Consider the following 27,005-nt stretch of genomic DNA (forward strand, 5'->3'; position numbering starts at 1 on the left):
TTGAAGTCCACGAGTCGTAAAAGAGCCAAGGTTGCCTACCCCTGCACTAGACCAAGCTGGCAATCCTAAGATCCCCCACTCTTGATTTAAGAGGAGACTGCAGCTCTTTCAGAAGATACAAATAGAAGCTCCATCTGTTCTCTCTGACAGTGTTTTGCAAACGCTCATTTCTGTTCTTACGCTCCTTTTGTCAGTTCTGCCGAAATCCATTCAAATATCTGGGTATTCTGGGAGCAATTTCTATTTCAGTGGAATACCGTTTGATTTCTGGAGAGGGGAGATATTTATGGCCTAACAGCTGCCTCTTTTTCAGCTGATTTTGCTGCCCCTCAGAAGAGGGACCAGTTTAAGCTCATCCCACAGTCATTGTTAAAGCATTAGAAATTGGGTGTGGGATATCTCCACAGCATCTTTTGTTCACAACCCCCCCCCCTCCAGATTGAAACACAACTTGTCTTAACATTTGTTTTCCAGTTAAGTTGTTGTTGCGAAGTCGTGTCCGACCCATCGCGACCCATGGACAATGTTCCTCCAGGCCTTCCTGTCCTCTACCATCTTCTGGAGTCCATTGAAGCTCACGCTTAGTGCTTCAGTGACTCCATCCAGCCCCCTCATTCTCTGTCGTCCCCTTCTTCTCTTGCCCTCCATCTTTCCCAGCATCAGGCTCTTCTCCAGGGAGTCCTTCCTTCTCATGAGGTGGCCAAAGGACTTGAGTTTCAACTTCAGGATCTGGCCTTCTAAAGAGCAGTCGGGGTTGATCTCCTCTAGGACTGACCGGTTGGATCGCCTTGCAGTCCAGGGGACTCGCAGGAGTCTTCTCCAGCACCAGAGTTCAAAGGCCTCAGTTCTTTGGCGCTCAGCCTTTCTTATGGTCCAACTTTCACAGCCATCCATTGCAACTGGGAAAATCATGGCCTTGACTATCCGCACTTTTGTTGGCGAGGTGTACTCCAGTTAAGTACAGTATAATAAATCCATTCCCTCATCTCCATTGATCTTCTTTAAACATCCCAGTTCTTCTCGGTTCTGTCAGAAAGCAGGGTGGGATTATGGAGCCCTTCCCTTCAAATAATGCATTTCCTGGGCTCTTTTTGTGAGTTCAAATGATAGATAGGGGTGGCAGTTGAGCCAACCTTACCATTGTCAAGGATATTTTGGGTCATCACGATGGGGGGGGATGTCAGGGTCGGTGTCCTTCTATTTATAAGGGCTTGAGGTGTGGGTGTGTTACATGTCAAGGTAACGATTTAGAAGCTAACCAGCTTGTATAATGTGAGATGAATGTTGCAATGTTAGGAATGACTCAGCAGGAGCTTGTATCCCTTTAAGAACTTGAGTATAAAAGGGAAGGCTTTTTGCTGGAGTCTTTCTCTCTCGTCCTTTTCCTGCTGTAATTGCTGTGTATCGGAGTTTGCTGAATCACCATGTGCATGGATTTTGTTCCTAGTGTATTTTGTGGATAATGCACTATAAACCACCATTTAATACAAACCACTGTTTACTGTATTTACTCCTGGGTTACCTCAGCGCAATAAGACTGCATGCTCTGACAGTCAAGGATATTTTTGGTCATCTGAAAGGGGGGATATCAGTGTTGGTGTTCTGTTTATAAGGGCTTGAGGTGTGTGTGTGTCACATGAGAGTCTTGGGCCTTGTGATGGGGAGGTTACATCAGATGAGGGTCAAGGGCCAAGACCCATCACAACCCCTCACTGATGACTCACACCTCACTGATCACAAGACCCACACTCGACACTCCCACACCTCAAACCCTTATAAACAACATTGACATCCCCCCTCAATTTCACTGAAGATGTTACTTAGCCTGGTAATGAAACGTTCGGAACCCGAACCCACAACCTTCACCCTCACTTCTGTTTAAATATGGCTTCAGTTTCTAACAAACCTAGTTTATCCCTGGTTGGTATAGATATCTCCATAACTCTTAATCATGTTTGAAACTGGCAGAAAGACCCATAGAGATTCATGCTTTAAAATACAATCCGTGGCTGGTTCTGTTGTTCATCTTTTTTTTCCTTTTTTTTACATTTTTTTATTAGTTTATAATATACAATACAAAAATAGGAAAAATAGGGGAGGGAAGAAGAGAAGGGAAAGGTGTAGGAAAAGGGGGAAAAAGAATAAGATAATAACATCAAACCTCAACTTTTTACTTTTACATCATAGTATAAACCAGCCGTTTCTATGACAACAAATCTATCTAATCGGTAAACCCAAAATCAAAGTTTCATATTTTTTTTTCCACCTCAAGCACAAAGTCCAGAAGTGGTTTCCAAGTAGAAACAAAAGTAATTGTGTTTTTTTTCTTTTATCAAAGCAGTCAATTTAGCCATCTCTGCTAACTCCATCATCTTTTGCAGCCATTCACATCCAAGGTGTGAGGATCAAAGTGTCCTTCCGTTTCGGTGCATAAAGTAATCTTGCTGCCGAACATCAAAGTGCCATTTTTTTTCCCCAACTCTTTTTCCATTAAACCCCAAAGAAAAGTCTCTGGTTTTATCTTTATATTCACTTTGAGAACCGTCTGTATTAAGATGTGAATCCTACTCGGATATTTCTTTGCCTGTTGTTCAGTCTGTCAAGCTGGGAGTTTACATGCATTTATTAGTCTCCTGCTGGTCTGTTGTGTATGTGCGGCCTGTTGTGTATGTGCCTTTGGGGCACCAAGAACATCTTGCGTCTCTGCTGGAAGCTGAAGTAATTTTTAACACTTTTGGAAATAATAGTTGCTTGTTTAGATTCTTTGTGTTGTTGTCATGGAGATAAACAAGCAATGTCTGCCTCAGCCAGAAACCTATAGGCAGTGCTTGCAAATTTCAAGATATAACAATCATTGGTAACAGGTCCCAGTGAAAAGCATTATTTTTATGGATTTTTCTTTTCTTTGCCTTCAAGTTAAAAAGGATTGTGCTGCTCCCCATTCCCCATGTTGCATCAGAGTTCATAAATGTTTTCATTCGCACTCTTCGAATACTCCAGTGTTTCTTCTAAAAAACACAGCATGTCTCTGTCACAATTATTTGATCATTGTTTTATCGGTGTTTCTTCAAAAAAAGCACAGCATGTCTCTATCACAATCATTTGATCATTGTTTATCGCTCTTCAAAAAAAGCACAGCATGTCTCTGTCACAATCTTTTGATCATTGTTTTATCGGTGTTTCTTCAAAAAAAGCACAGCATGTCTCTGTCACAATCATTTGATCATTGTTTATCGGTGTTTCTTCAAAAAAAGCACAGCATGTCTCTGTCACAATCATTTGATCATTGTTTATCGGTGTTTCTTCAAAAAAAGCACAGCATGTCTCTGTCACAATCATTCATTATTTATCGCTCTTCAAAAAAAGCACAGCGAGCTTCCGGTGGGAGGCGACGGCGATGGCGGCTAGCTTTTAGCCGTCCAGCTGGGGAAGTGTCAGAGCCGCGGAGCGCAGCGCGCATCAGCTGGCCCGCGGCTCGGAAATCCCTTCCCGGGCAAAGGGAAGGGATAGAGAACGCAAGAGTAGAGGTAGAACCCCTGAACCCCCTCTGGATTTATTTCTAGAGGGGGTGAAAGGAGTGTTCCCTCGGAGCTCTTGCTGATCTCCGCCTCCCAGCTGTTTTTGCTTCCTAGGAAGCAAAAGAAACCGCCGCTTCTATCTCCGTGTTTACAGCATTTTGGTGAGTAATTTTTAAACGGACGGAGCAGTTTAAAGGATTTTTTGTTATATTTTAGGTGTTTATTTTTTTTATCTTTTGATTTTTACTATTTTTCCTCCTTTTCTTTGTTATACTAGTGAAAGGACTTAAGATGGCGTTTTGAAAGTGTCGGAGTTTTTTTTTCCTTTCTCTTTTGTTTTACTTTCCCTTTTTAAGGACTGTTTTTTGCTTTTGCTTTTGCTTTTGGCTTAGAATTTTTTCTTTTGAATTGTTTGCTCTTTTACTACTTATTCTTGGGATTTATTTTGGACTTTTAATGATTATAGTTTGTCTCTTTTTAAAAATTCTTTTTTTCTTTTTTTCCTCCTCCCTTTTTGGCTGGAGGGGAAAGGGAAGTGACAATTGTGCTTTTTAAAATGGCTTCAAAGAGGCAGCAGCCTTCCTCAATACCCAAGGTTATTTCTTCTCCTATAACTTCCACTGCACAGTTACAACAACAATCTAAACATGCACCACCGGCTCAGCCACCACCCTCCCCTCCTCTACCTGGACTTTCAGTACAAGAGGTTAGAGGCATAATGGGAGAGATTGTAGTTCAAATGAGAGAGGAAATGACTCAATTTGTTTCACAGATTAAATCAGAAATTAAATCTGATCTCAAAGAAGAGATAACGGGGATAAAGTCTAAATTGCAAGAAAATAATAATGAATTACGACAAGATATACTGGCAGCTGTTTCAGGTTTGGCTACTGTGGTGGTTAAGCTCGATGCAAGGCTTGAGGAAGTGGAAGACAAAGTTGACTCTTTAGATGACAAAATTCAAGACGTGGAAAGGAAGGTGGACTCCTCACAAGAAGATATTTTGATGTTTCAGTATAGACAGATGGAGTATGCTCTGAGGATTAGAGGCCTCAAGGAAGATATGAATCAAGATTTGATGGAGGTGGTTCTTAGTGATCTGGCGCTGGCTTTGGATATGGATAAAGGAGAATTACAGAGAGAAGTGGAAAAAATTTATAGACTCAACTCCTGGATTGCTAAGCAGAAGAATTTGCCCAGAGATGTGGTGATTTACTTTACAAAGAAGTCCCTGCGGAATGAGATTATACAAGCTTTTTACAACAAAAGATTTCAGATTGCCGCCCAAGATGTCATCATTCTAAAGGAAATCCCATCTAAAATTTTAAGAAGTAGGAAAGACTTTGCTTTTTTAACCAATGAGCTTAAAGCTAGATCGATGCCATTCAGATGGGAAATTCCGATGGGTATCGTTTTGAGCCATGCTGGGACACGTTACAGATTGAACACAGTTGACAAAGCTAGAGATTTCTATACTTCGGTCCTGAGTGCAGGCTCAACTTCATCTGGTCGGAAATCTTTGAGTGCTAAGGAACCTGAGCAGCAATCTGAGGCACTAGATTTGGTTTCCGCAGGGATGATAGAAGTGGCAAAGCAACGCCAAACAGAGGCTAAAGAGCAGAGGATGACTCGTGCAGCCTATAAGCGTAAAGAGAAAGAGCAACGTAAAAAAGAGCCCAAAGAGAATTCTCCTGGAAGTGCATCACCGCCGGTGGGAGGAGCAAGACCCAAGAGTTATGCAACACACGCAGCTCTGTCAGAGTTTGATGGTGTCTTCTCCAGGCTGCGTGCCAAGGGAGATGGCAAAGTTTTTGACCTGGAATGTTAATGGATTGAATTCTCCTCAGAAACGGAAAAAAATCTTTTATTATTTGAAGCAACATACCAATGATGTTATTTGTTTACAGGAAACTCATATTCTACTTAAAGATCAGAAATATTTAGTTAATGCTCGTTTGGGATCTCATTTTATATCTCCTGCACCTGGGAAGAAAGGGGGAGTTGTTATATATGTTAAACAAAACCTGCCAGCTTGTCTGGTAGAATCAGATCCCCAGGGGAGATATGTGATGATTGAACTTGGTATTTATGGAAAGAAAGTACTTATAGTTGGACTTTATGCTCCAAATCAACAACAGGAACAATTTTATAAACAGTTACACCAAAAAATAACTTTGCTTGATTATAGATCAGTGGTATTAATGGGTGATTGGAATGGTGTCTTAGACACACAAAGGGATAAGAAAGGTTCCTCTCCTTTTCTTAAACAAGCAAGGCTACCTAAAGCCTTTTTTGATATGAAAGAAGACTGGGAATTAAGGGACTATTGGCGGGAACGTAATCAAGAGGAGAGAGACTTTACTTTTTTTTCTGACAGACACCAATCTTTTTCAAGAATTGACTTTTTCTTGATTACCACGGATTTGTATAATAAAGTAAAGAATGTAAAGATTTTTCCTAGATCACTGACGGATCATAGTCCAGTTTGGATGGAGTTGATTCAAGAGAAAGAGGAAAGAAGATCCTGGAGAGTTAATGAAAATTTGTTTAGACAAGAGAAGAATGTTCAAAAACTAAAGGAGTGTTTAAAGGACTATTTTGCTTTGAATATGTACAAGGGGACTTCAATGTCAATGGTATGGGATGCAGGTAAAGCATTTATGCGCGGTGTTTTGATAAAAATGAATAATTTTTATAAGCGAAATCAGATTCAGAAACGTAGAGAACTTGAAGATGAAATTAAACTAAAAGAAAGGGCTTTGATTCTAAATCCTTCTGATGAAAGTACTAAAGAATCTGTAAAGTTATTAAGGTCACAATTTAATATGTTGATAGCAGATCAAGCTGCAACCAATTTATTATTTATGAAACAAAATACATTTTGTAATGCTAATAAGCCGGGGAGATGGTTGGCTTATCAATTAAGAAAGAAACAGAGACAGAGAATAATAGAGAAAATAAATTATAAGGGTAAACTAGTTTCTCAGAAGGAATTAATTAAAAAATCTTTTTTGGATTATTATCAAAACCTATACAAATCTACTAATGTACAACTGTTAGATATAAATAAATATTTAGCTGAGGCAAGTTTTCCTAAACTCACTGAGGATCAGAAATATGAAATTAATGGTTTAATTACTAAGGAGGAAATTGCCTCAGCAATTCAACAATTGAAATTAGGGAAAGCACCGGGTACGGATGGGTTAACAGCTGTTTATTATAAAGCCTTAATGGAGGAGATGATCCAACCATTAAATGATCTTTTTAATGGTATCTTACAGGGTTTAGAGATTCCTCCTTCATGGCGTAGTGCTTTTATATCATTGATTCCAAAGGAGGATCAAGATCTTACTTTACCAAAAAATTATAGGCCTATATCTCTTTTAAACGTGGATTATAAGATATTTGTAAAAATTTTGGTAAATAGGCTTATGAGGGTGGTGCATCATCTTGTGCATAAAGATCAATCAGGGTTTATAACAGGAAGGTATATGAAAAACAATGTTAGACAAATTATTAATTTATTAGAATACTTAGATAAGAACAACCAAGTTCCTGCAGGGCTCATATTTTTAGATGCTGAAAAAGCATTTGACCAACTGAATTGGCATTTTATGCTAAGAGTAATGGAAGAAATGAATTTTGGTGAAAACATATTACAAGCTCTTAAGGTAATATATCAAAAACAAACAGCACAACTTATTGTTAATGGAGGTTTGTCGGAGGTTTTTACAATAGAGAAAGGTACTAGACAGGGGTGTCCTTTATCGCCATTGTTGTTTGTTTTAACATTGGAAATATTATTGATCAAAATTCGAGAGTCTCAGGAAATTAAAGGAATATATGTTAATAAAAAAGAATATAAGTTGAGAGCTTTTGCGGATGACTTGGTTGTTACTTTGTCGCAACCTGATTATTCTGTAGTAAACTTATTACAGTTGATTCACCATTATGGTTTGGTCTCGGGTTTTAAGATTAATGTAAATAAGACTAAAATTTTACCTAAAAATATGTCGAGTCAGGAGAAGCAGATTTTGGTTAACTCGACGGGTTTTGAGCTTGTTAATAAGGTAAAATATTTGGGGGTGATGCTGTCTGTTTCTAATGCAAAATTATTTAAAAATAATTATGAAAGGTTGTGGGTCAGGGTACAGAAAGACTTGAAAAATTGGGAAAAGTTGCAATTATCCCTCATGGGAAGAATTGCAGTGATAAAAATGAATATTCTACCCAAGTTTCTTTTCTTGTTTCAAATGTTACCAATTTTGAAAAATGAGATTAATTTAAATGAGTGGCAGAAGGGTCTCAATAAATTTATTTGGGCAGGTAAAAAACCAAGGGTTAAGTTCAAAATTATGCAAGACTTCCGTGAGAGGGGTGGACTCAAGGTACCAAATTTGAAATTATATTATGATGCGGTGGTTTTAACATTAATTAGTGACTGGGTAAATTTGACAAACTCTGAGATACTTTATCTAGAGGGATGGGATTTACTTTATGGGTGGCATGCCTATTTAATATTTAATAAAAAAATAGATTGGGCTTTTAAATCTCATATTTTAAGAATTTCTTTACTTAGGATCTGGAGAAAATATTATAAAAGTGATTTTAAAGTACCATTATGGGCTATACCTTGGCATGCGATAGAAGGAATAAAAAGAGGGGTTAAAATGGATATGGTGACTTATAGACAGTTACTTAAATGGGATGGACAAAACTGGCAATTAAAATCACGGGAAGAATTAGCACAAGAAAATTTTACTTATTCTTGGTTCCAATATAGGCAACTACTAGATAGATGGAAGATGGATTGTAAGGTGGGTTTTCTTAGAGAAGATGAAAATCTTATTAAGCAACTGAAGGATCAAAGACAAACCCACATTAAGAGAATTTATGGGGTTTTAGTTGAATTGGACTCAGAAACGGAACTAATTAAAGATTGTATGATTAGATGGGCGCAGAACTTTGGTGAGCCAGTTTCATTGGACACCTGGGAAACTATTTGGGTGAGAAATGTCAAATTTACTCAAGCACAGAATTTAAGGGAGAATTTTTATAAAATGTTTTATAGATGGCACCTTGATCCACAAAAAATGTCTTACATGTACCCTGACGTGCAACCTAAATGCTGGAGATGTGGTTATAAGGAGGCTTCCTATTATCATATTTGGTGGTCATGCAGAGAGATAAAAGCATTTTGGATCAAAATATGGTGGAATATCCAGAGAATTTTTAGAAGGAGGGTAAAATTTACTCCGCAATTATTTTTGTTAGGTATTGTTACAGATTGTGATACAAAGGAGGTTGTATTGATGTTAAATTTGATCACAGCCGCGAGGCTGTTAGTTGGACAATATTGGAAGAAGGAATCTTTGCCTACATTGCAGGAATGGTTTTTTAAAGTAGCTTATCTGGCGGAAATGGCAAAGATTTCGGCTTTCTTAAAGCAACAAACGCAAGAGAAGTTTTTTGCTATCTGGGACAAATGGATAAAATTTATACAATTTAGATTGGGTATACAAAAATATCATATAGCTTTTTCATAAGTTTTATTTTTATATATATTATAGATATCTTTTTTATATATATAAACATAAAGTTTTTAATTTAATTTTTATTTTTTTTTATTTCTCAAGCCTATATTCTGCTCTGGGAAGCTCAGGGGGGGGGAAGGGAGGGTTTTTGGGAGGGGTGTGGGGTGGGGGTTTTTTTTTTTTATATATATATATGTATTGTTTAACTTTTTTTCTTTTGTATATGTTGTTTTTTGTTCTGTATTGTTCTTGTTTTTCTTGTAAAATTTATAAAACTTTTAATAAAAAAAAAAAAAAGCACAGCATGTCTCTGTCACAATCATTTGATTATTGTTTATCGGTGTTTCTTCAAAAAAAGCACAGCATGTCTGTCACAATCATTTGATCATTGTTTTATTGGTGTTTCTTCAAAAAAAGCACAGCGTGTCTCTGTCACAACCATTTGATCATTGTTTTATCGGTGTTTCTTCAAAAAAAGCACAGCATGTCTCTTGTCACAATCATTTTATATCTGGCTTTAAACCAGGGTTTCCAACCTTTCTTGGCAAGGTTAAGACTTGTGGAATTCTGGGAGTTGAAGTCCGCAAGCCTAACATTGCCCAGGTAAAACACTCTTTAGATTAAAAACAGGAGTTGAATACAGAAGTCCAACAGGCGAAGTGGTTCACACTCAGGTTACCAAATTAAGACTCTTAACAAGGTTGATTTCTGGAGTTCTAATTGGCCTCTGAGGAGAAGGCTTGATGCTATCTAATTAAATCTAATTAAATCTCAACCTGTTGCTTTCCAGATGTTGGCGTTCCTCACTGGCACATCTTAGAAAAGGACTAAGTTGGAGAATATTGTCCTAGCAAAGATTTATAAAGGATTTGGGATCCCAGTTTCTCTAAATCAGGGGTCTTCAAACTTGGCCCTTTGATGACTTGTGGACTTCAACTCCCAGAATTCCTCAGCCAGCGTGCCTGGCTGAGGAATTCTGGGATGAGTCTTCAAACTTGGCCCTTTGATGACTTGTGGACTTCAACTCCCAGAATTCCTCAGCCAGTGTGCCTGGCTGAGGAATTCTGGGAGTTGAAGTCCACAAATCATCAAAGGGCCAAGTTTGAAGACCCCTGCTCTAAATGAAAGCTGTGTTAAGGCAGTCTAGGCTATTCCATATATAGCAAAGTGAAAAATGATGCCTTGGATAGCTGGAACATCCCATTTCCATTTTTCCAAAACCACAATTTGAAGACGCAGGAATATTGTTCAGGTTTTTCACATTGCAAGTACAAATTAATGACGTCCAGATAGTTACCACCTCATGTGATGCTTTAAGTTAGTGTTGCACAAACGTGGCAACTTCAAGCTGCGTGGACTTCAACCCCCAGAATTCCCCAGTCAGCAATGCTCCAATACATGGAGGCCTTTTTTCAAGAAGCTGCTTTAATCTTTCCTGCTTCGCTTCCTTCGACTTTCCATTCCTCCTGCTCTTATGCCAAACGTGAAATGTCAAACAGTTGCGGCTTAAACATTTGTGAGAAATTGTACAGGTTGTCCTGGACTTACACAACAGCTTGTTGAGTGACCGAAGTTACGGTGGCCCTGAAAAAAATGCCTTGGGACTGTTTTTCCACACTTATGACGGTTGTAGCAGTTCCGTGATCAAAGTTCAGATGCTTGGCAACTGATTCATATTTATGACGGTCGCAAGTGTCCTGGGGTCACGTGATCCCCTTTTGTAACCTTCTGACAAGCAAAATCAATGGAGGAAGTCAGATTCACTTAACAACATATTACTAATTTAACAATGGCAGTGAATCACATGACAACTGTGGCAAGAAAGGTCGTAAAGTGGGGCACTGTTTAGCTCAATCTGTTGACTGCTGTTTCTTCTTCCTCTGTGTGTGTGTGTGTGTGTGTGTGTGTGTGTGTGTGTATTTGTAAAAGGGGAGGAAAATTTGCTCAGGATGGATCCTAAATAATAATAATAATAATAATAATAAATTATTATTATTATGGATCATCGCACAGTCAGCCAGATGTTCAGACTGGATTTGGCATTTTGTCTACCTATCGAGTCCTTACCCAGGACCTGGGATAGGCAGATGTGGATTTTTGATGGTATTACAGGTATCGTCGCAGGATGGAAGCAGTATTATTATTATTATTATTATTATTATTATTATTATTATTATTATTATTATTATTATTATTATTGAATGAGGTTAGTGTCTAATGAATAAAAGATAATGTTGGAAGGGACCTTGGAGGTCATCTAGTCCAACCCCTGCTCAGGCAGGAAACCTTATATCATTTCAGACAAATGGCTGTCCAGTCTCTTCTTAAAAACTTCCAGTTTTGGAGCATTCAGAGTTGGAAGGGACCTGTTAAATTTAATTGACCACTTTTCCTTCTTTTGGTGTGTACCATTTTTTTTTTCTTTGTTGGCACAAAGGTTGAATGTATGCTTTAATTTTGTTTCATTTTGCTCGTTTGTCTTAATGTTTTGTATTTTATTCTCTATGATAAAACAATAAATATATATATAAAAACCAACAGTGGCGATTCACTTAATAAGCGTGGCAAGAAAGGTCGTGAAATGGGGCAAAATTTGCTGAACTGCCTCGCTTAGCGAGAGAAAAAATTGGCTCACTTGCGCTGTAAAGTCGAGGATTGCCTGTATTATACGTCATAGAATGACACTAGTATATGCCATGACAAAATTAACACCTTTGTCTTTTCCCTTTTCTAGTAAATTAAGAATAAATGTAGACATCACGGTTGCAATGAAGTGTCAACGTAAGTATTCTGATTCGGATCTTTGTTTTAGTACAGGGGTGTCAAACTCAATTTCATTGAGGGCCGCATCAGCATTGCGGTTGTCCTCGGGGGGGGGGTAGGTGTGGCCAGGGTGGGCGTGGTCTACTGGATGGGCGTGGATGGAGTGGGTGTAGCCTATTGGGTGGGCATGGCCAGCTCTACATCGTTTGCGTCAAGGGTGCCTGTGGGGGCCTGGGCAGGAGTGGGACAGGTCTGAGAGTCTCCGGCAGAAGGGGGTGGGACCGGGGCAAGCGCCAAGGCATGGTCCACTGGAAGAGCCTGCTGAAACCCCTCCCCCGGAGCCCATCAAACCGGATATGTGAAGTAGGCGAGGGCCATTTGCTGGCCACTTCCAGGCGATGGTCCATTTCTTCATTCCTCACAAAGGGTGACACCTCCCCGGCATGCACCCCGGGGCTGGGGCCGACACGGCAGGGGCCGTTTCCTCGCTGTTTCCAGACGGCCTTGTGGAGCTAAGACTGAATGCGTTTCAGCATAGAGGGCCACCACAAAATTGTACATTGGCTCCCGGCCGGCCTGGACCAGGGCCAAGGCAGCGGGGGCCGTTCCCTCACTGTTTCCTGGATGGCTTCGCGGGCCACATGAAACCACATGAAACCACGTCACGGGCTGCATCCAGCCCCCGGGCCTTGTGTTTGACATGTCTGTTTTAGTACATTAATTATTTAGGCTAGGCTGACATATTACTCCTGAACACAAGACCAAAAATCAAATAATGCTACACAAAATTTCTTGCTTCGTTCTTTGGCAGACAATCTATTGCTATTAGAGCCTTGATGGCTTAACTTCAATTGGGACACGTGTTTATTTCCTAATATGTGTAACAGTTAACATCCATGAAAATGACTGCCTCATACTATTCTTTTTTTCAACTTTTTCATTGCTGGTAAGAGTCCAATGGTTAGAAAAATACAATCTGATTCAGGATTTGTTTGTTGCTGAAACAACAGTCTGTTGAACCTGTTGCTTAGCTTGAATAGGGGAAAAGGTTACGAAAACGTGAACTTTGATTTCACTTTAAATAAGCATTATTTCTGATACACAAGTGGCATAGATATTTATTCCACTTATCTGTTTTGGGCTTATTTAAACTAAAATTGGGTGATCCCAAGAAAGCCACAGATATACACAAGTTGTTAGAATTCTTTCACAATAACTCCCTAGATTTTCTACAATAAATTACTTATCAGAAGTTAAACCATATTTAATTCGGTTTCCTTTCAGCTTGTAAGGAGAAGTGTGATAGCTGGTACAATCAATGGCTTTGGAAAAAAGCTATTTGGATTTATTATAATTTCAATAATTATGGTTGACTTGCAGTTGGGAGAATGAATAAATTAACATCTTTATAATGTACCAAGGAAACGTCGTTCACACTGAATTGTTTAACATAGTTCTTTGCTTTCTCAGTAGTGTAATTTTTTTCCCATTAGAGTTATTTTCACTTGGAAATCATGAACCTTGTGTGACATATACAACTTCCTTTGATAACCAGATAACAAATTTGGCAAGAATAAAAATTTTGTAGCATCTTTAGAACCCAGTTTATTGTTGCACACATTTTTGAAGAGTTGCTCCATTCTATGAAGCAAATCATGCAAATTTATTTGGGAAAAAAAAATGTATAGATTATACAGCTGAACGGGTATTTACTCCACTTATCAGATTTGGGCTTATTCAAAAACAAAATTAAGAATGCCATCGTTGTCTTCCTTTCTTTCTCTCTCCCTCTTTCTCTAAAAAGCTAAACTCTTTGGAAAATAGCACTGCAAAGCATTTTCTTAATGCTGTCATTATTGTGATGTTTATTTTGAATCTAGAAAGGGGACTTTTGAAATGGCTACCTTCCTTTCTCTCCTTGTTTTTTTAAAAAAATCACCTTGGAGAAAACTAGAAACCAGATGCAACTCGGAGCAAATATTTAGCAAAATGTTTTGAAATAATGGCCTCCATTAGTCTCGGCCGGTCCTTTTACCAACTAATGCATCTTGAATTGTCGTTATTTACAATACCAATAATCAGGGTTTAAATAAGCAGTACTTCCAGAAGAAGCTGCAATATTTAAGAAGAAAATGGGATTTGTAAATTCCTTCAGCTTTTGAGGTGATGCGGTTGATTGGCTCAAAACAGTTTCCCCGTCTTCCACACATCAGTTTGTTAAATAAATAAATTTACCGTGATGAATTGAGACCTTTGATTAAAGAAACAGAGGGATCAACCCTTTCCATTTTTTTTTTTTTGGTTTTGTTTTCATAACTGATGTTTAGAAAAGAAAACAGTTGAATGTCACCCTTTGCAAATTCTTACCTCTCCTTTTCAACTTTTTTGAAACAGACATTGGTGCTGATGTCCTGGATTTGGCAGAAACGATGGTTGCTACTGCAGATGGATTAGTCTATGAGCCAGTAAGTGGATTTCATTTTTGTTGGAATATTCATGAACAGGAAGAGTCATGTGGTAACTCAGTCAGCCAATGTGAAGAAAGTGCTACTGAGTCTGTGCAAAAGGTATTGAGTTAGGAGCTGGATTTCCAGTCTCCAGTTTTGTCTTTGATTTGTCTCTGATCTGTCTCTGTAAGAAGTCTTCATTAAGCTATGTTGCTGTAAAGAGGAATGGTATTGTAAATATTTTTATATAAATATAAAGTTATTTGAATCAGCTAAATGCAGTCAACTGTGAGAGCTTCTGATTTATTTTTCACCAATTTGTTGTTGTTGTTAATTGCGAAGTTATTTCTTCAGCTTCAAGTAGCTTTTCTCTGTGTCACCTCTGGTAATTCTCCCCAACGTAACCAGCAGCATCAAAGTCCGTTGGGATGAATATTATTATTTTGTGCCTTCAAGTCAATTTTGACTCTTAGCAACTGCCTGGGCAGGTCCCTACAGTTTTCCTGGCAAGGTCTTTCAGAAGTGTTTGCCATTGCATTCTTCCCAGGGCTGAGAGGAAGTGACTGGCCTGAGGTTCCCATCTTCTAGCCTCGTGACCTATGCTGAATTATCTTTTTGTGCAGCTTTCTTAGACTCCTAGTTTTTTGTTTGAGAAACAAACTAAGACAGTGTTTGTCTTAACTTTGAGAATTTGTTTTTGTTTTAGGTAATATTTGAACTCAGTCCGTTGCAAAGAGAATGGCAAAGGTAATAATTCAGTAATTATAACAATCACAATTCATTGTCTATCCAAGAACACCGTATTCCAACTTTGAACTGGCCAAGTACTCAAATCATTCCATTGATGAGCTGTAGCTGTGCAGTATTCACTGCTAACGTTGCTTTATTGTGCAAGTGTTTCGCTGTTGTTAGAAGTACTGCTGTAGGATAAGAAATGGCAGAGTCTTGGGGGCAGAGTTAAAAGAGGCATCAGCCTAGAATCCCTACATGGCCACATGAGAACTACAGTAGTGGCCAAAATTGTGGAAACCTTTTGGGAAAAGTGTATTTTTGAGGTTTGATGGCTAATAACACCACTTTTTTTGGGGGGGAGTAGTACCATAAAATTATATATCAATGGAAAGATAATTTAATCAAGAATGTAATGCAACCAAGATTGTTCAATTATCTGTACTGTAATCTATGAAATGTTACAGCCAAATAACCAGAAAAAGGAAGCACAACTTGCTTAGGTTGATCTCAGGTAGCTTGCCTTCATCTGATTGTAGCCAATGAGCATGAGTGTTTAGAGAGCCAATCAGGTGTCATCTTGTTTTGGCAATGAGCCAGTCCGATCATAGTAGGATTCAGTTATCGATGTCATGTATTGAAGCTGAGAGGAGGACATTTGTCAGTGTGTTACGGGATCGCTATCAAGTTGGTTGGGGTTTTTTGTGTTCTTTCACTTAGTGAGCTTGTAAAACGTAATAAAATTAAATTAATGGTGCAAAGAGTTGACTGGTCGCCCAGAAAGCGATGTAAAATAGTATTATTCAGTAAACAAGGCTACGGTTATAAAGAAATTAGAAGAAAAATGGGTGGAAACTTAACCAAAGGTGGCATTTCTACTGTACACTTTTCCCAAAAGGTTTCCACCATTTTGGCCACTACTGTAAGTCCAACTTCCGTTGACCCACATCTAGCTCTGAAGCAGATTGAGAAGATTTGTTGATTATTTGAAAAGATTCTTGCGCAATATACCGGTTTAGTTGAACCTTCACGCGTGGACCTGATAGCTGAATCTTTATCTTTGCTTTTCTTCTAGGATACTACAAAATATTCAGTCTCGGCTGCAGGAAGAACACTCTCTTCAGGACATAATATTCAAAAGTGCTTTTAAAAGTGCTTCAACAGCACTGCCACCAAGGTAAGATGGTGGCTTCACGGGGTCTTCTGGCTTGGGGGGGGGGAAACATGAAAAAGAAGTAATGTAATCCAAAACATGCCAATTCAGAGATAAAAGCCACGACGTTGACCACATTTTTTAGAATCGATAGACAAAGGCTTTTCTCGGTCGGAGTGTTTTTCATACACAAAGTGATAAAAGGAGAAGAAGAAGAAAGGTGAAAGAAAATGTATGTGAGACATATGCAGGGAGTCCTCGGCTTAAGGTCCATTTTTTTCCCCGCAAACGTTCACAGTTATGGCGATGCTGGAAAAAAATGGATGTACCACCAACCCTCGGAGTTTCAGCCATTGCAGTGGTCCTGTGATCATAATCCAGGCTCACAATTATGACGGTCCAAGGATTGTGGCCACATGGTTGCCATTTGAAAAATTAATGGGGAAGTTGGCAGAGAAGGTATGTCTAGTCCAGGGGTAGGCAATCTTGGCCCCTTCATGATTCGAGTCATAAAAGAGCCAAGTTTCCCCACCCCTGCCCTATATCAGGGGTCCTCAACCTTGGCAACTTTAAGACTCGTGGACTTCAACTCTCAGAATTCCTGAGCCAGCATGGCGGAACTATGGCCCCTTCATGACTCGTGGACTTCAACTCCCAGAATTCCTGAGCCAGCCTGGCTCAGCTTGTAAACCTCTCCCTTTCCCCTCAGCGTTTCTGTCTCAGGAATTCTGGGAGTTGAAGTCTACAAGTCATAAAAGGGCCAAGTTTGAAGACCCCTGATATAGGGTCTCCTGCTAGAGCAGGGGGTTGGATAGAAGATCTTCAAGGTCCCCTCCAACTCTGTTTTTCTGTATTCGGAGACGCTCTGGTAAGTCACTCCCAATTTCTCTCCATTTGTGAGCTTGTATCTACTTCTGTGATCATTGGGGGACCATTGCAAAATGGCCGACGTAATCTACATTTTCCGAAAATTTGTACTTTTGCAAGGCCTCGAATAATGGCCTGCCAGACGCCGGCACGTCCCTCAAATGTGAAGTGCTACTTTAAGAATTGCATTTTTTTCCCCTCCTCACAGGGAAGACAAACCCGTACAGTCGGCCGATGCCTGCAGAATTCATGGACATCTCTACGTGAATAAAGTAGCAGGCAACTTTCACGTTACAGTGGGCAAGTATGTTCATTTCATTTCCTGAAACACTTCAAAGTTTGCAACATTGAGAATGCCTGTGGACTTCAACTCTCAGAATTCCCCAGCCACCATGGCTGGCTGGGGAATTCTGGCAGTTGAAGTCCACGTGTCTTAAAAGTTGCCGTGTTTGGAGATGTGGAAATTTAGATGCAACTTATTTTCATATCTGGTGGACCTGTAGAGATATTAAAGCCTGTTGGATTAAGATTTGGTGGAATATTCAAAAGATTTTTAAGAGAAAGATAAAGTTTACTCCGCAATTATTTTTGTTGGGTATTATTGTAGATTTTGATGTTAAAGAAATCAATTTGATGTTGAATCTTATAACAGCTGCAAGATTATTGGTGGGGCAATATTGGAAGAAAAACTCACTGCCTACTTTGGAAGAATGGATACTTAAGGTGTCTAATTTAGCAGAAATGGCTAAAATCTCCGCTTATTTAAAGGATCATTCACAAGAAAAATATATTATGGTTTGGAGAAGATGGATTGATTACATTCAAAAGAGATATGAAACTGAAAAGTATTATCTTGCTTATGAGTAGATTTTAGATAATTATTAATAGTTTTAATTATATTATTATTTGAGTTTATAATTTGTTAACATTTGTTTTGAAAAGGAGTTAAAGTGTGTTATGGTTTTGATTGATAGTATAATTGGTTAATGTTAGTTAGATTATGTTTGTTTATTTGTTACCCTGTAATCAGCTCTGGGAAGGGGGGGAAGGGGGGAAAGGGTGAGGGGTGGGGGGGTTTATATTGTAATAAATTTTTTAAAACTTTTAATAAAAAAAAATTGCCGTGTTTGGGAAACCTTGCTCTAAACGAACCCACTTCCTTCCCACATGAAAGCACTATTTCCAGGAGCAGACCAATAAATGCAGCTGTATGTAGGTTTATTTGAAAGTCTGTTTACGAAAACACGCATTCTTGTCCTTCAGAGTTGCCTTGGAAATGTGTTTCAGGTCCTTGTTTAAGTCTGCTTTTTGATAATATTCTTGAGTTCCAACACAACCCTTTTCTTTTTTTTCTTTCTTTTTAGGGCAATTCCCCACCCAAGGGGCCACGCACATTTGGCAGCCCTGGTGAGCCATGAATGTAAGCCAGCTCCGTTTCTTGGCGTGGAAGTGTTATTTCTCGCAGGGTGCTTGGGACCCATACTATCTAGAACAGTGGTTCAACCTGTGGGTCGGGACCCCATTTGGGGTCGAACGACCATTTCACGGGGGTCGCCAAACAACGCAGTCCGCCATTTTTTCCCCTCTTTTCCTTAGCTGTGCTACTCCCTTTTATTCTATTGGCTTTTGAAAGCCAATAGAATAGACTCTCTTGAATAGAGTCTAATTCTATTGGCTTTCAAAAGCCAATAGGAATTGTCCAGGCTGTCTCTGCCCTGCTGAGCCTGCCAAAAGTCCCATTCTGCAAACAGTGCTGCACCAGTTGAGTAGTCCTCGACTTACGACCGGTTGGGGGGTCTCGGCATTAAAAAGGTTGAGAACCACTGGTTTAAAATATCTTTTCTAACTAATTATTGTTATCTTCTGTTGCTATCTTGTGTCTTCTGTTGTGTCTTCCAGCATACAATTTCTCCCATAGGATAGACCACTTGTCTTTTGGAGAGCTTATACCAGGCATTATTAATCCTTTAGATGGCACGGAAAAGATCGCATCAGATCGTAAGTGGGTTCTATTTATCTGGGGGGGGGGGAAACAAAATCAGGTTTATCTGTTGTTCCGCTTGGATTACAGTTTTCCTCTTGATTTCCTTCGATGGGATTTATCGCGGCATTTCGGTGGCATTTTTTTTTAAATTACTCCGGTGAGGTGCTAATCACACCTTTGTTGAGATCTTAATAATCACAATCGGTAGCATAATACATGTCATAAATAAATGTGTCATTTTCACGGAATTTTGTCCTGAGAACAATGGCACATTTTTCTGTGGAACCTCTTTCGCTTCCCCCAAATTATTTACCTATTTACATAAAGATTAATCAGCTTACTTGAAAGGGTGAGCCATTTAGGTAAGCAAAAGGGAACAGATACAGATAAAGAGGCACGAGAGACTTAGACACGGGGATTCCATTTTAATTGTGGGTAAGTGAGTTTATCTCAGGTTTAAATCCGCTTTGAAGCTTTCTCTGTGACATGGAATAAAACCAACGATGTAGGCTTGTGCTCAGACTGTTGTTTTTCCTGTGTGATGAATTTTGTTTTAATTGGTCTTTTTGTGTGGGGGGTTGTTTTTACAGATAATCAGATGTTCCAGTACTTTGTTACAGTGGTGCCAACAAAACTTCAAACGCACAAAATTTCAGCAGAAACACATCAGTTTGCAGTAACGGAAAGGGTAAATCCGGGCTTTTTTTTAAAAAAGTAATTTTTAGAAACAATTTGTGTGTGTGAGCTGTAGGTTTTCTTCTGTTGTTTTCCTTTATGATAAAAAAGTGAAATATTTTAGAAGTATTTTGTATGTATGAGCTGTACTGTAGGTGCTATTTCTTCTGTTGTTTTCCTTTATGATAAAAATAAAGGACAAGGGGGGACATGATAGCAGTGTTCCAGTATTTCAGGGGCTGCCTCAAAGAAGAGGGAGTCAAGCTATTCTCCAAAGCGCCTGAAGGCAGGACAAGAAGCAACGGATGGAAACTAACCAAAGGGAGAAGCAACCTAGAACTAAGGAGAAACTTCCTGACAATGAGAACAATTAACCAGTAGAACATCCTGCCTCCAGAAGCGGTGAATGCTCCAACACTGGAAGTTTTTAAGAAGAGACTGGACAGCCATTTGTCCGAAATGGTGTAGGGTTCCTGCCTGAGCAGCAGGTTGGACTAGAGGACCATCAAGGTCCCTTCCAACTTTTTACTATTATTATTATTATTATTATTATTATTATTAATCATCGCACAGTCAGCCAGATGTTCAGATTGAATTTGGCCTTTTGTCTACCTATCGAGTCCTTACCAAGGACCTATTATTATTATCATTATTATCATCATAATAATAATAAATAAAATACACCTCTTGCAATAAACAGATGTCCATGCAATGTCTGTAGTTAAATTATTTCCAAATGTTTCTCTTTTCTAACGTTCCTTAATATGTGCCAGCCCTTCTGAAATAAATTTTAAATAATAATCACATTTTGATTTTAGGGTGTTTTTTTTTTTAAGTAGACAATATTTCAGTGTTTACGTTAACGCCATTTCCATTCAGACTGTTGCTGTTTAGATCAGGGGTGTCCAACCTTGGCAACTTTTAAGACTTGTGGACTTCAACTCCCAGAATTCCCTAGCCAATTCCCAAGCTGGCTGGGAATTCTGGGAGCTGAAGTCCACAAGTCTTAAAAGTTGCCAAGGTTGAACACCCCTGATTTCAATGGCCTCTGATTTCTGTCTTGTGTATGTAAATCAGAGTCTTCATTTGTCTTGGACCTAATACAGGTAGTCCTCAACGTATGACCACAATTGACCCCAAAAATTGCATTGGCAAGTGAGAAATTTGTTAAGTGAGTTTTGCCCCCATTTTACGATTTTTCTTCCCACATTTCTTAAGTGAATCACTGCAGGTGTTAAATTACTCACCCGGTTGTTAAATGAATCCAGCTTCCCCATAGAAGGTCACAAAAGGGATCACGTGACCCCGGGACACTGCGACCGTCATAAATACGAGTCAATTGTCAAGCATCCAAATGCAAATCCGGTGACCACGGGGAGTCTACATAGGTGTGAAAAACGGTCATAAGTCACTTTTCCCAGCGCCGTTGTAACTTCAAACGGTCACTAAATGAACTGTTGTAAGCTGAGGACTATACATATAGTATTGCAGAGCTGTCCCTGATTCGGTTTCTGTATCGCTGCTTTTCCTAGGAGCGCATCATCAACCACGCCGCCGGAAGTCATGGAGTTTCTGGAATTTTCATGAAATACGACATCAGTTCCCTCATGGTGACGGTGACCGAGGAACACATGCCTTTCTGGCAGTTTTTAGTGAGACTCTGTGGTATAGTGGGAGGAATTTTTTCTACCACAGGTAAATAAATACCTTCTGCTCTATTACAGATTATTACAAGACGGTTTTTAAATGAGTCACCCCCAATTTTATGATTCCCCCCTTTTTTTTGGCAACAATTGTTAAGCGAATCGCCACAATTATTAAGTGAACCAGGTGTCATGGTTCCGACAGATGAAACTCTTCAAAGAAGAGAAGCAAGGAGAGAAGCAACCTAGAACGAAGGAGAAACTTCCTGACAGTGAGAACAATTAACCAGTGGAACCACCTGCCTCCAGAAGCAGTAAATGCTCCAACACTGGAAGTTTTTAAGAAGAGACTGGACAGCCATTTGTCCGAAATGGTGTAGGGTTTCCTGTCTGAGCAGGGGGTTGGACTAGATGACCTTCAAGGTCCCTTCCAACTTTACTACTATTACTAACCTCGAGGCATTGTTTACCTAGCATCGGCCAGGTGGGTTAGTAAGTCCTTTTTTTTAATTGTTTTTTTAATTTATTCAGAAAATTAAAATACAAAAGGAAAGAAAATTTACAAAAACAAACAAAACCTGATAAAAAACATTAAAAATGTGAGTTCAAAGGACAAAAAACAAAAAGACGTATTATCCCCCCCAGTTGTACACTGACAAATCTATTGTAACAATAATAGCTTTCTCCCTTGTGAAAGAAGTCCAAGAGTTATACAGTTCTACATCTATCTGCAACCCCTATCATACTTAATATATATGTGAAGACAAAATAGTTAATCAACAGCAGAGTTAAACTTCAAAGCCCCCTGCTAACAATCATAGAAAGCCGTATGTAATTAACTCGTAGAAAGTCTACAATGGTTTCTTATCTATCACAGATCATCCCAATCATTATCTCTGATCTGTTCAGGATTAAACAACCTAAACTGACTCTTAAGAATAAAACCTTTCCTTAGGAATTTTAACTGGGAACTTCCCCAACCACTGCATCTCAAAGACAGTTCCTAAATTTCTGTTGCAGTGGTTCTCAACCTTTTTAATGCCGCGACCCCCAACCGGTCATAAGTCGAGGACTACTCAACCGGTCGTAAGTCGAGGACGACTCCACTGGTGCAGCACCGTTGGCAGAATAGGACTTTTGGCGGGCTCAGCAGGGCAGAGACAGCCTGGACAATTCCTATTGGCTTTGGAAAGCCAATAGAATTAGACTCTATTCAAGAGAGTCTATTCTATTGGCTTTCAAAAGCCAATAGAATAAAAGGGAGTAGCACAGCTAAGGAAAAGGGGGGAAAAATGGCGGACTGCGTTGTTTGGCGACCCCTGTGAAATGGTCGTTCGACCCCAAATGGGGTCCCGACCCACAGGTTGAGAACCACTGCTCTATTGTAAATATTTTTGCAGCATCCCTAGTTCGAAAAATCTCTTTGAAAACACTGCATTCGTCTTGCCAAGAAAGTCCAGTCCATCATTCATCAATTCCATTATCTCAGAATTTCTTTTCATTTTTTTCTGGCAAATCTTTAAAGTCCTTAAATGACACCAGATAGTCCTTAAATGAATCCATCTTCTCCTCCCCCCCTCCCCCCATTGACATTGCTTGTTGGAAGCTGGTTGTGGAGTGTGCAAATGACAATCCCGTGAAGCCTATTGCAGTTGGCTTGTTTGTTTGTTTTTTCCTTCAGGATGGTCCCTGATTGTTTTTGAAATTAATTTTTATTTTCGTACTTTCTCCTTTAAGAAACCATTTCAGAGCTTTCTAAGGGCTAGTTCCCATGTTATGCATTTTAGATCTAGTTTAGACCTTTTCTTGGGGCCTTTCCACATCTATCCTTTTGGTAAAGGGGGGGCGGATGTCAACGCTGCTAACATCGGATGTTCTTGCTTTGACAACATATGGAGATGCAGCCATTTTCCTTCTTATGTTTTACCCTTAGAATTAGAGTTGGAATTAGATGGTACTGGGGGGGGGAGAAATATATATGGGGGTTAGTTAGATATAACAATATTGTAATAGTGTGAGAACCAAGGTCTTTTGAAATAAGAGATGATAAGAAATGGCGGGTTGAAGAACGGGAGGGAAAGCCTGCATTTCAAACTAATTGGAGAATGTGATTATGACAGTTAGAGGAGGGAATTGTGCTTTGATACTATGTGCTCAGGGAAGGGGAATTCAGATTTTGGCTTTGCCTATGTATGTGCCGATGTGATGCTACTCGAATAAAGATTCTTTAAGGTAAACAATGACTTGAAGTTCTTTGAAGAGCTTTATCTGTCGGAATCATGACATTAAGCCAAAATCTTTAAATCTATTTTAAAGATATTTTCAACAGACGGTTCAAAATTTGCTGCTGTCTGCTCTGATCTAAAGCTTCCCTTTTCCGAGCTGACCAAACATTGGGTTTAAGAATTATAGGAATTGTGATCCAAAAGGCAATGGATTGGGGAAAGCACTTTCAGATTACAGATTTATTTGGGGGGGGGAACTGTAAATTGTGCACCCCAAAAGCAGAACCGGTCCGGGAGTTAGGATTGCTTTGGGTCTTCTGTCCAGTGTGGTAAAATTGCTCTTAGCCTCATCATTTCACACTCTGAATAATGAGTGTAACCACATTTACAGCATCGGATGATAACCAGCGTCACCAAATGTTCAATTTTGTTCTCTTGCTGTAGGCATTTTACACAGCATTGGAAGATTCATAGTGGAAATCCTCTGTTGCCGTTTCAGACTGAAGTCTTCTAAATCTACACCTGTAAGTATATTCCGAGTAACCCCTGGGTTTTAATAGAAGAGGATACTTGTAGCTCAGGGTTGAACTGTGGGGTCTGTGGTGCTCTCTGAGCTTGGCTATTTTCTTGCGGACGTTTCATGACCCAACTAGGGAATGTCATCAGTATGAGGCTTCTCAAATATTTTCTTCCAAAATTAATGACAAGATTAAGCCAGGGGAAGGAAAGCTTAGAATATTTGGTCTTATTATATGAGGAAAAGTCACAAAGCAGTCCAAAAACAGAGATTGAACGTGTTAAATATCCTGATTCCTAAATGGAATACTGAGACCAGCCCCTCATTGAAACCAGGGCTCTTAGAGCGGGGGTCTTCAAACTCGGCCCTTTTATGACTGGTTGACTTCAACTCCCAGAATTCCTCAGTCAGCCATTTTGATGAAACTGCGGGCTGGGATCCAGACCAGGGGTCTTCAAACTTGGCCCTTTTATAACTCATGGACTTCAACTCCCAGAATTCCTCAGTCGGCCATTTTGATGAAACTGCAGGCTGGGATCCAGACCAGGGATCTTCAAACTCGGCCCTTTTATGACTGGTGGACTTCAACTCCCAGAATTCCTCAGTCGGCCATTTTGATGAAACTGGGGGCTTGGATCCAGACCAGGGGTCTTCAAAGATGGTCCTTTTATGACTCGTGGACTTCAACTCCCAGAATTCCTCAGTCAGCCATTTTGAGGAAACTGCGGGCTTGGATCCAGACCAGGGGTCTTCAAACTCAGCCCTTTTATGACTCATGGACTTCAACTCCCAGAATTCCTCAGCCAGCGTGCCTGGCTGAGGAATTCTGGGAGTTGAAGTCCACGAGTCATAAAAGGGCCAAGTTTGAAGGCCCCTGTCTTAGAGTATTCATTAAAGTCCATGAACACAGTGAATAAACATTAGCAGTGGGACTGCGATTGTGACAAAATCTGTGATACATCTTTTATTTATCTTTATTTTATTTATTTATTTGCATCCTGCCTTTATTATTTTTACTCAAGGCGACGAACATATCCAACACACCTTCCTCCTCCTATTTGCCCCACAACAACAACCCTGTGAGGTGAGTTGGGCTAAGAGAAAAAAAAAACTCGCCCAAAGTCACCCAGCCAGCTTTTATAGCTGAGGCAGGACTAGGACTCACAGTCTTCTGGTGATTGGCCTAAAGTCACCCAGACAGCTTTTACGGCTGAGGCAGGACTAGGACTCATAGTCTCCTGCTGATTGGTCCAAAGCCGCCCAGCCAGCTTTTATGGCTGAGGCGGGACTAGGACTCACAGTCTCCTGGTGATTGGCCCAAAGTCACCCAGCCAGCTTTTATGGCTGAGGCGGGACTAGGACTCACAGTCTCCTGGTGATTGGTCCAAAGCCGCCCAGCCAGCTTTTATGGCTGAGGCGGGACTAGGACTCATAGTCTCCTGCTGATTGGTCCAAAGTCACCCAGCCAGCTTTTATGGCTGAGGCGGGACCAGCTTTTATGGCTGAGGCGGGACTAGGACTCACAGTCTCCTGGTGATTGGCCCAAAGTCACCCAGCTGGTTTTCATGGCGAAGGCAGGACTAGAACTCACCACCTCCTGCTTTCTAGCCTGGAGCCTTAACCAGTAGACCAAATTGTCCTAACCCTTCCCAAATACAGCAGTGTTAACAATTTTTCTCTAAAAAAGGAATAGCTGGAGTTGAGCCAAAATGTACGAAGAAGCGGGGGGGGAAAAATAACTTCTCCGCTTCCTTTCTGACAGGTTCAACTTCCAGATAGTCAACGAAATGGCCACGAACCTCTTGTGACCGAGGATGCTACGGAATAGCCCCTCCTTCGGAAACTGTTATCTTTCCGTCTCACGGGGAAGGCGTTTTTGTAGCGAAACATTTGTGCAATATGTTAAAAGACAGTCCCGAACGGAGGAAGTAAACGAGCCTTTTGCAGCAGCAACAACAAAGGGGGAAAAAAACATTAACTTTTCTGTGTGACTTATTTGTCCTTTCAAGGATTCAAAAAAAGAGGCCGAGAGGATTAAGTCCTACTTCCTGGACGGTGGTTGAGAGGAGAGTGTAATTCAGAAACCGCAATTAATCTGTGAAACGATCCACTCAGCATTCTAGAGCGTTCCAGAGTCTCATAACCGATAACGTTCAAAGGAATGAAATTGGAAAGAGATGTAATTTCCACAGGCACCCAGAGCAGGAAAATTTGCAGCCGAAACTCAGAAGCTACATAGTTTTGTTTTTAAAACAGGAAGGATGCAAGTTGTGATTTTTGTTTTTAATTTTTAATTTTAAAAAAATCCCCTCTCTTTTAATGTGTAACTGCTGCCCTAAGAATCCCGGGAAATAGAGAATAATCGAACAAGAAAGTAAGTTAAAATCTTGTCCTGGGACCCATGCAGCATGTATACAGATTTTACGAATTGGCTATTTAAACAAATGTGGAAAACCTTTTAGCGTATCGCTTGTTTTCAAACTCTTTCTTGAGGGGGGGGGAATGGATCGATGAAAGAATTGTGGGCTCTTTGCAATGTAACCTGTTGAGAGTGATTGACAGCCTCTTTATCTTGGGACACTTGACAAGCGGAAGAATCCATCATGGTAATCGTTAATTTTCTTGAGTTTTAAGGTACCATCCAATTGGATTGCCGTCCTGATCGCCATATTTTTGTAGGCTGGTTCATACAGGTATATAATCACATCTTACAACAGTTTGTCTAGTGCAGTGGTTCTCAACCTGTGGGTTGGGACTCCATTTGGGGTCGAACGACCATTTCACGGGGGTCACCAAACAACGCAGTCCGCCATTTTTTCCCCCTTTTCCTTAGCTGTGCTACTCCTTTTTATTCTATTGGCTTTTGAAAGCCAATAGAATAGACTCTCTTGAATAGAGTCTAATTCTATTGGCTTTCAAAAGCCAATAGGAATTGTCCAGGCTGTCTCTG

General features: G+C 39.9%; 1 protein-coding gene across 2 annotated transcripts in view; it reads left to right on the plus strand.

Moving 5' to 3' along the window:
- The window catches only part of ERGIC2 (ERGIC and golgi 2), a 39,677-nt gene extending 13,164 nt beyond the window's left edge, over positions 1–26,513 (plus strand). For both annotated transcript variants that reach the window (XM_039354495.1, XM_039354496.1), the window contains 12 exons: positions 11,787–11,833; positions 14,210–14,280; positions 14,969–15,009; positions 16,067–16,168; positions 17,220–17,315; positions 18,376–18,431; positions 18,911–19,009; positions 19,586–19,683; positions 21,203–21,365; positions 23,983–24,062; positions 25,078–25,139; positions 25,818–26,513. In XM_039354495.1, the coding sequence (XP_039210429.1) occupies positions 11,787–11,833; positions 14,210–14,280; positions 14,969–15,009; positions 16,067–16,168; positions 17,220–17,315; positions 18,376–18,431; positions 18,911–19,009; positions 19,586–19,683; positions 21,203–21,365; positions 23,983–24,062; positions 25,078–25,139; positions 25,818–25,863 (961 nt within the window). In that variant the 3' untranslated portion in view covers positions 25,864–26,513. The remainder of the gene's footprint in view (positions 1–11,786; positions 11,834–14,209; positions 14,281–14,968; positions 15,010–16,066; positions 16,169–17,219; positions 17,316–18,375; positions 18,432–18,910; positions 19,010–19,585; positions 19,684–21,202; positions 21,366–23,982; positions 24,063–25,077; positions 25,140–25,817) is intronic.
- Positions 26,514–27,005: the final 492 nt, after the last annotated feature.

Source organism: Crotalus tigris, unplaced genomic scaffold (assembly GCF_016545835.1).
Source record: "Crotalus tigris isolate CLP2741 ecotype Arizona unplaced genomic scaffold, ASM1654583v1 scf7180000018553.2237530, whole genome shotgun sequence".
Lineage (NCBI taxonomy): Eukaryota > Metazoa > Chordata > Lepidosauria > Squamata > Viperidae > Crotalus > Crotalus tigris.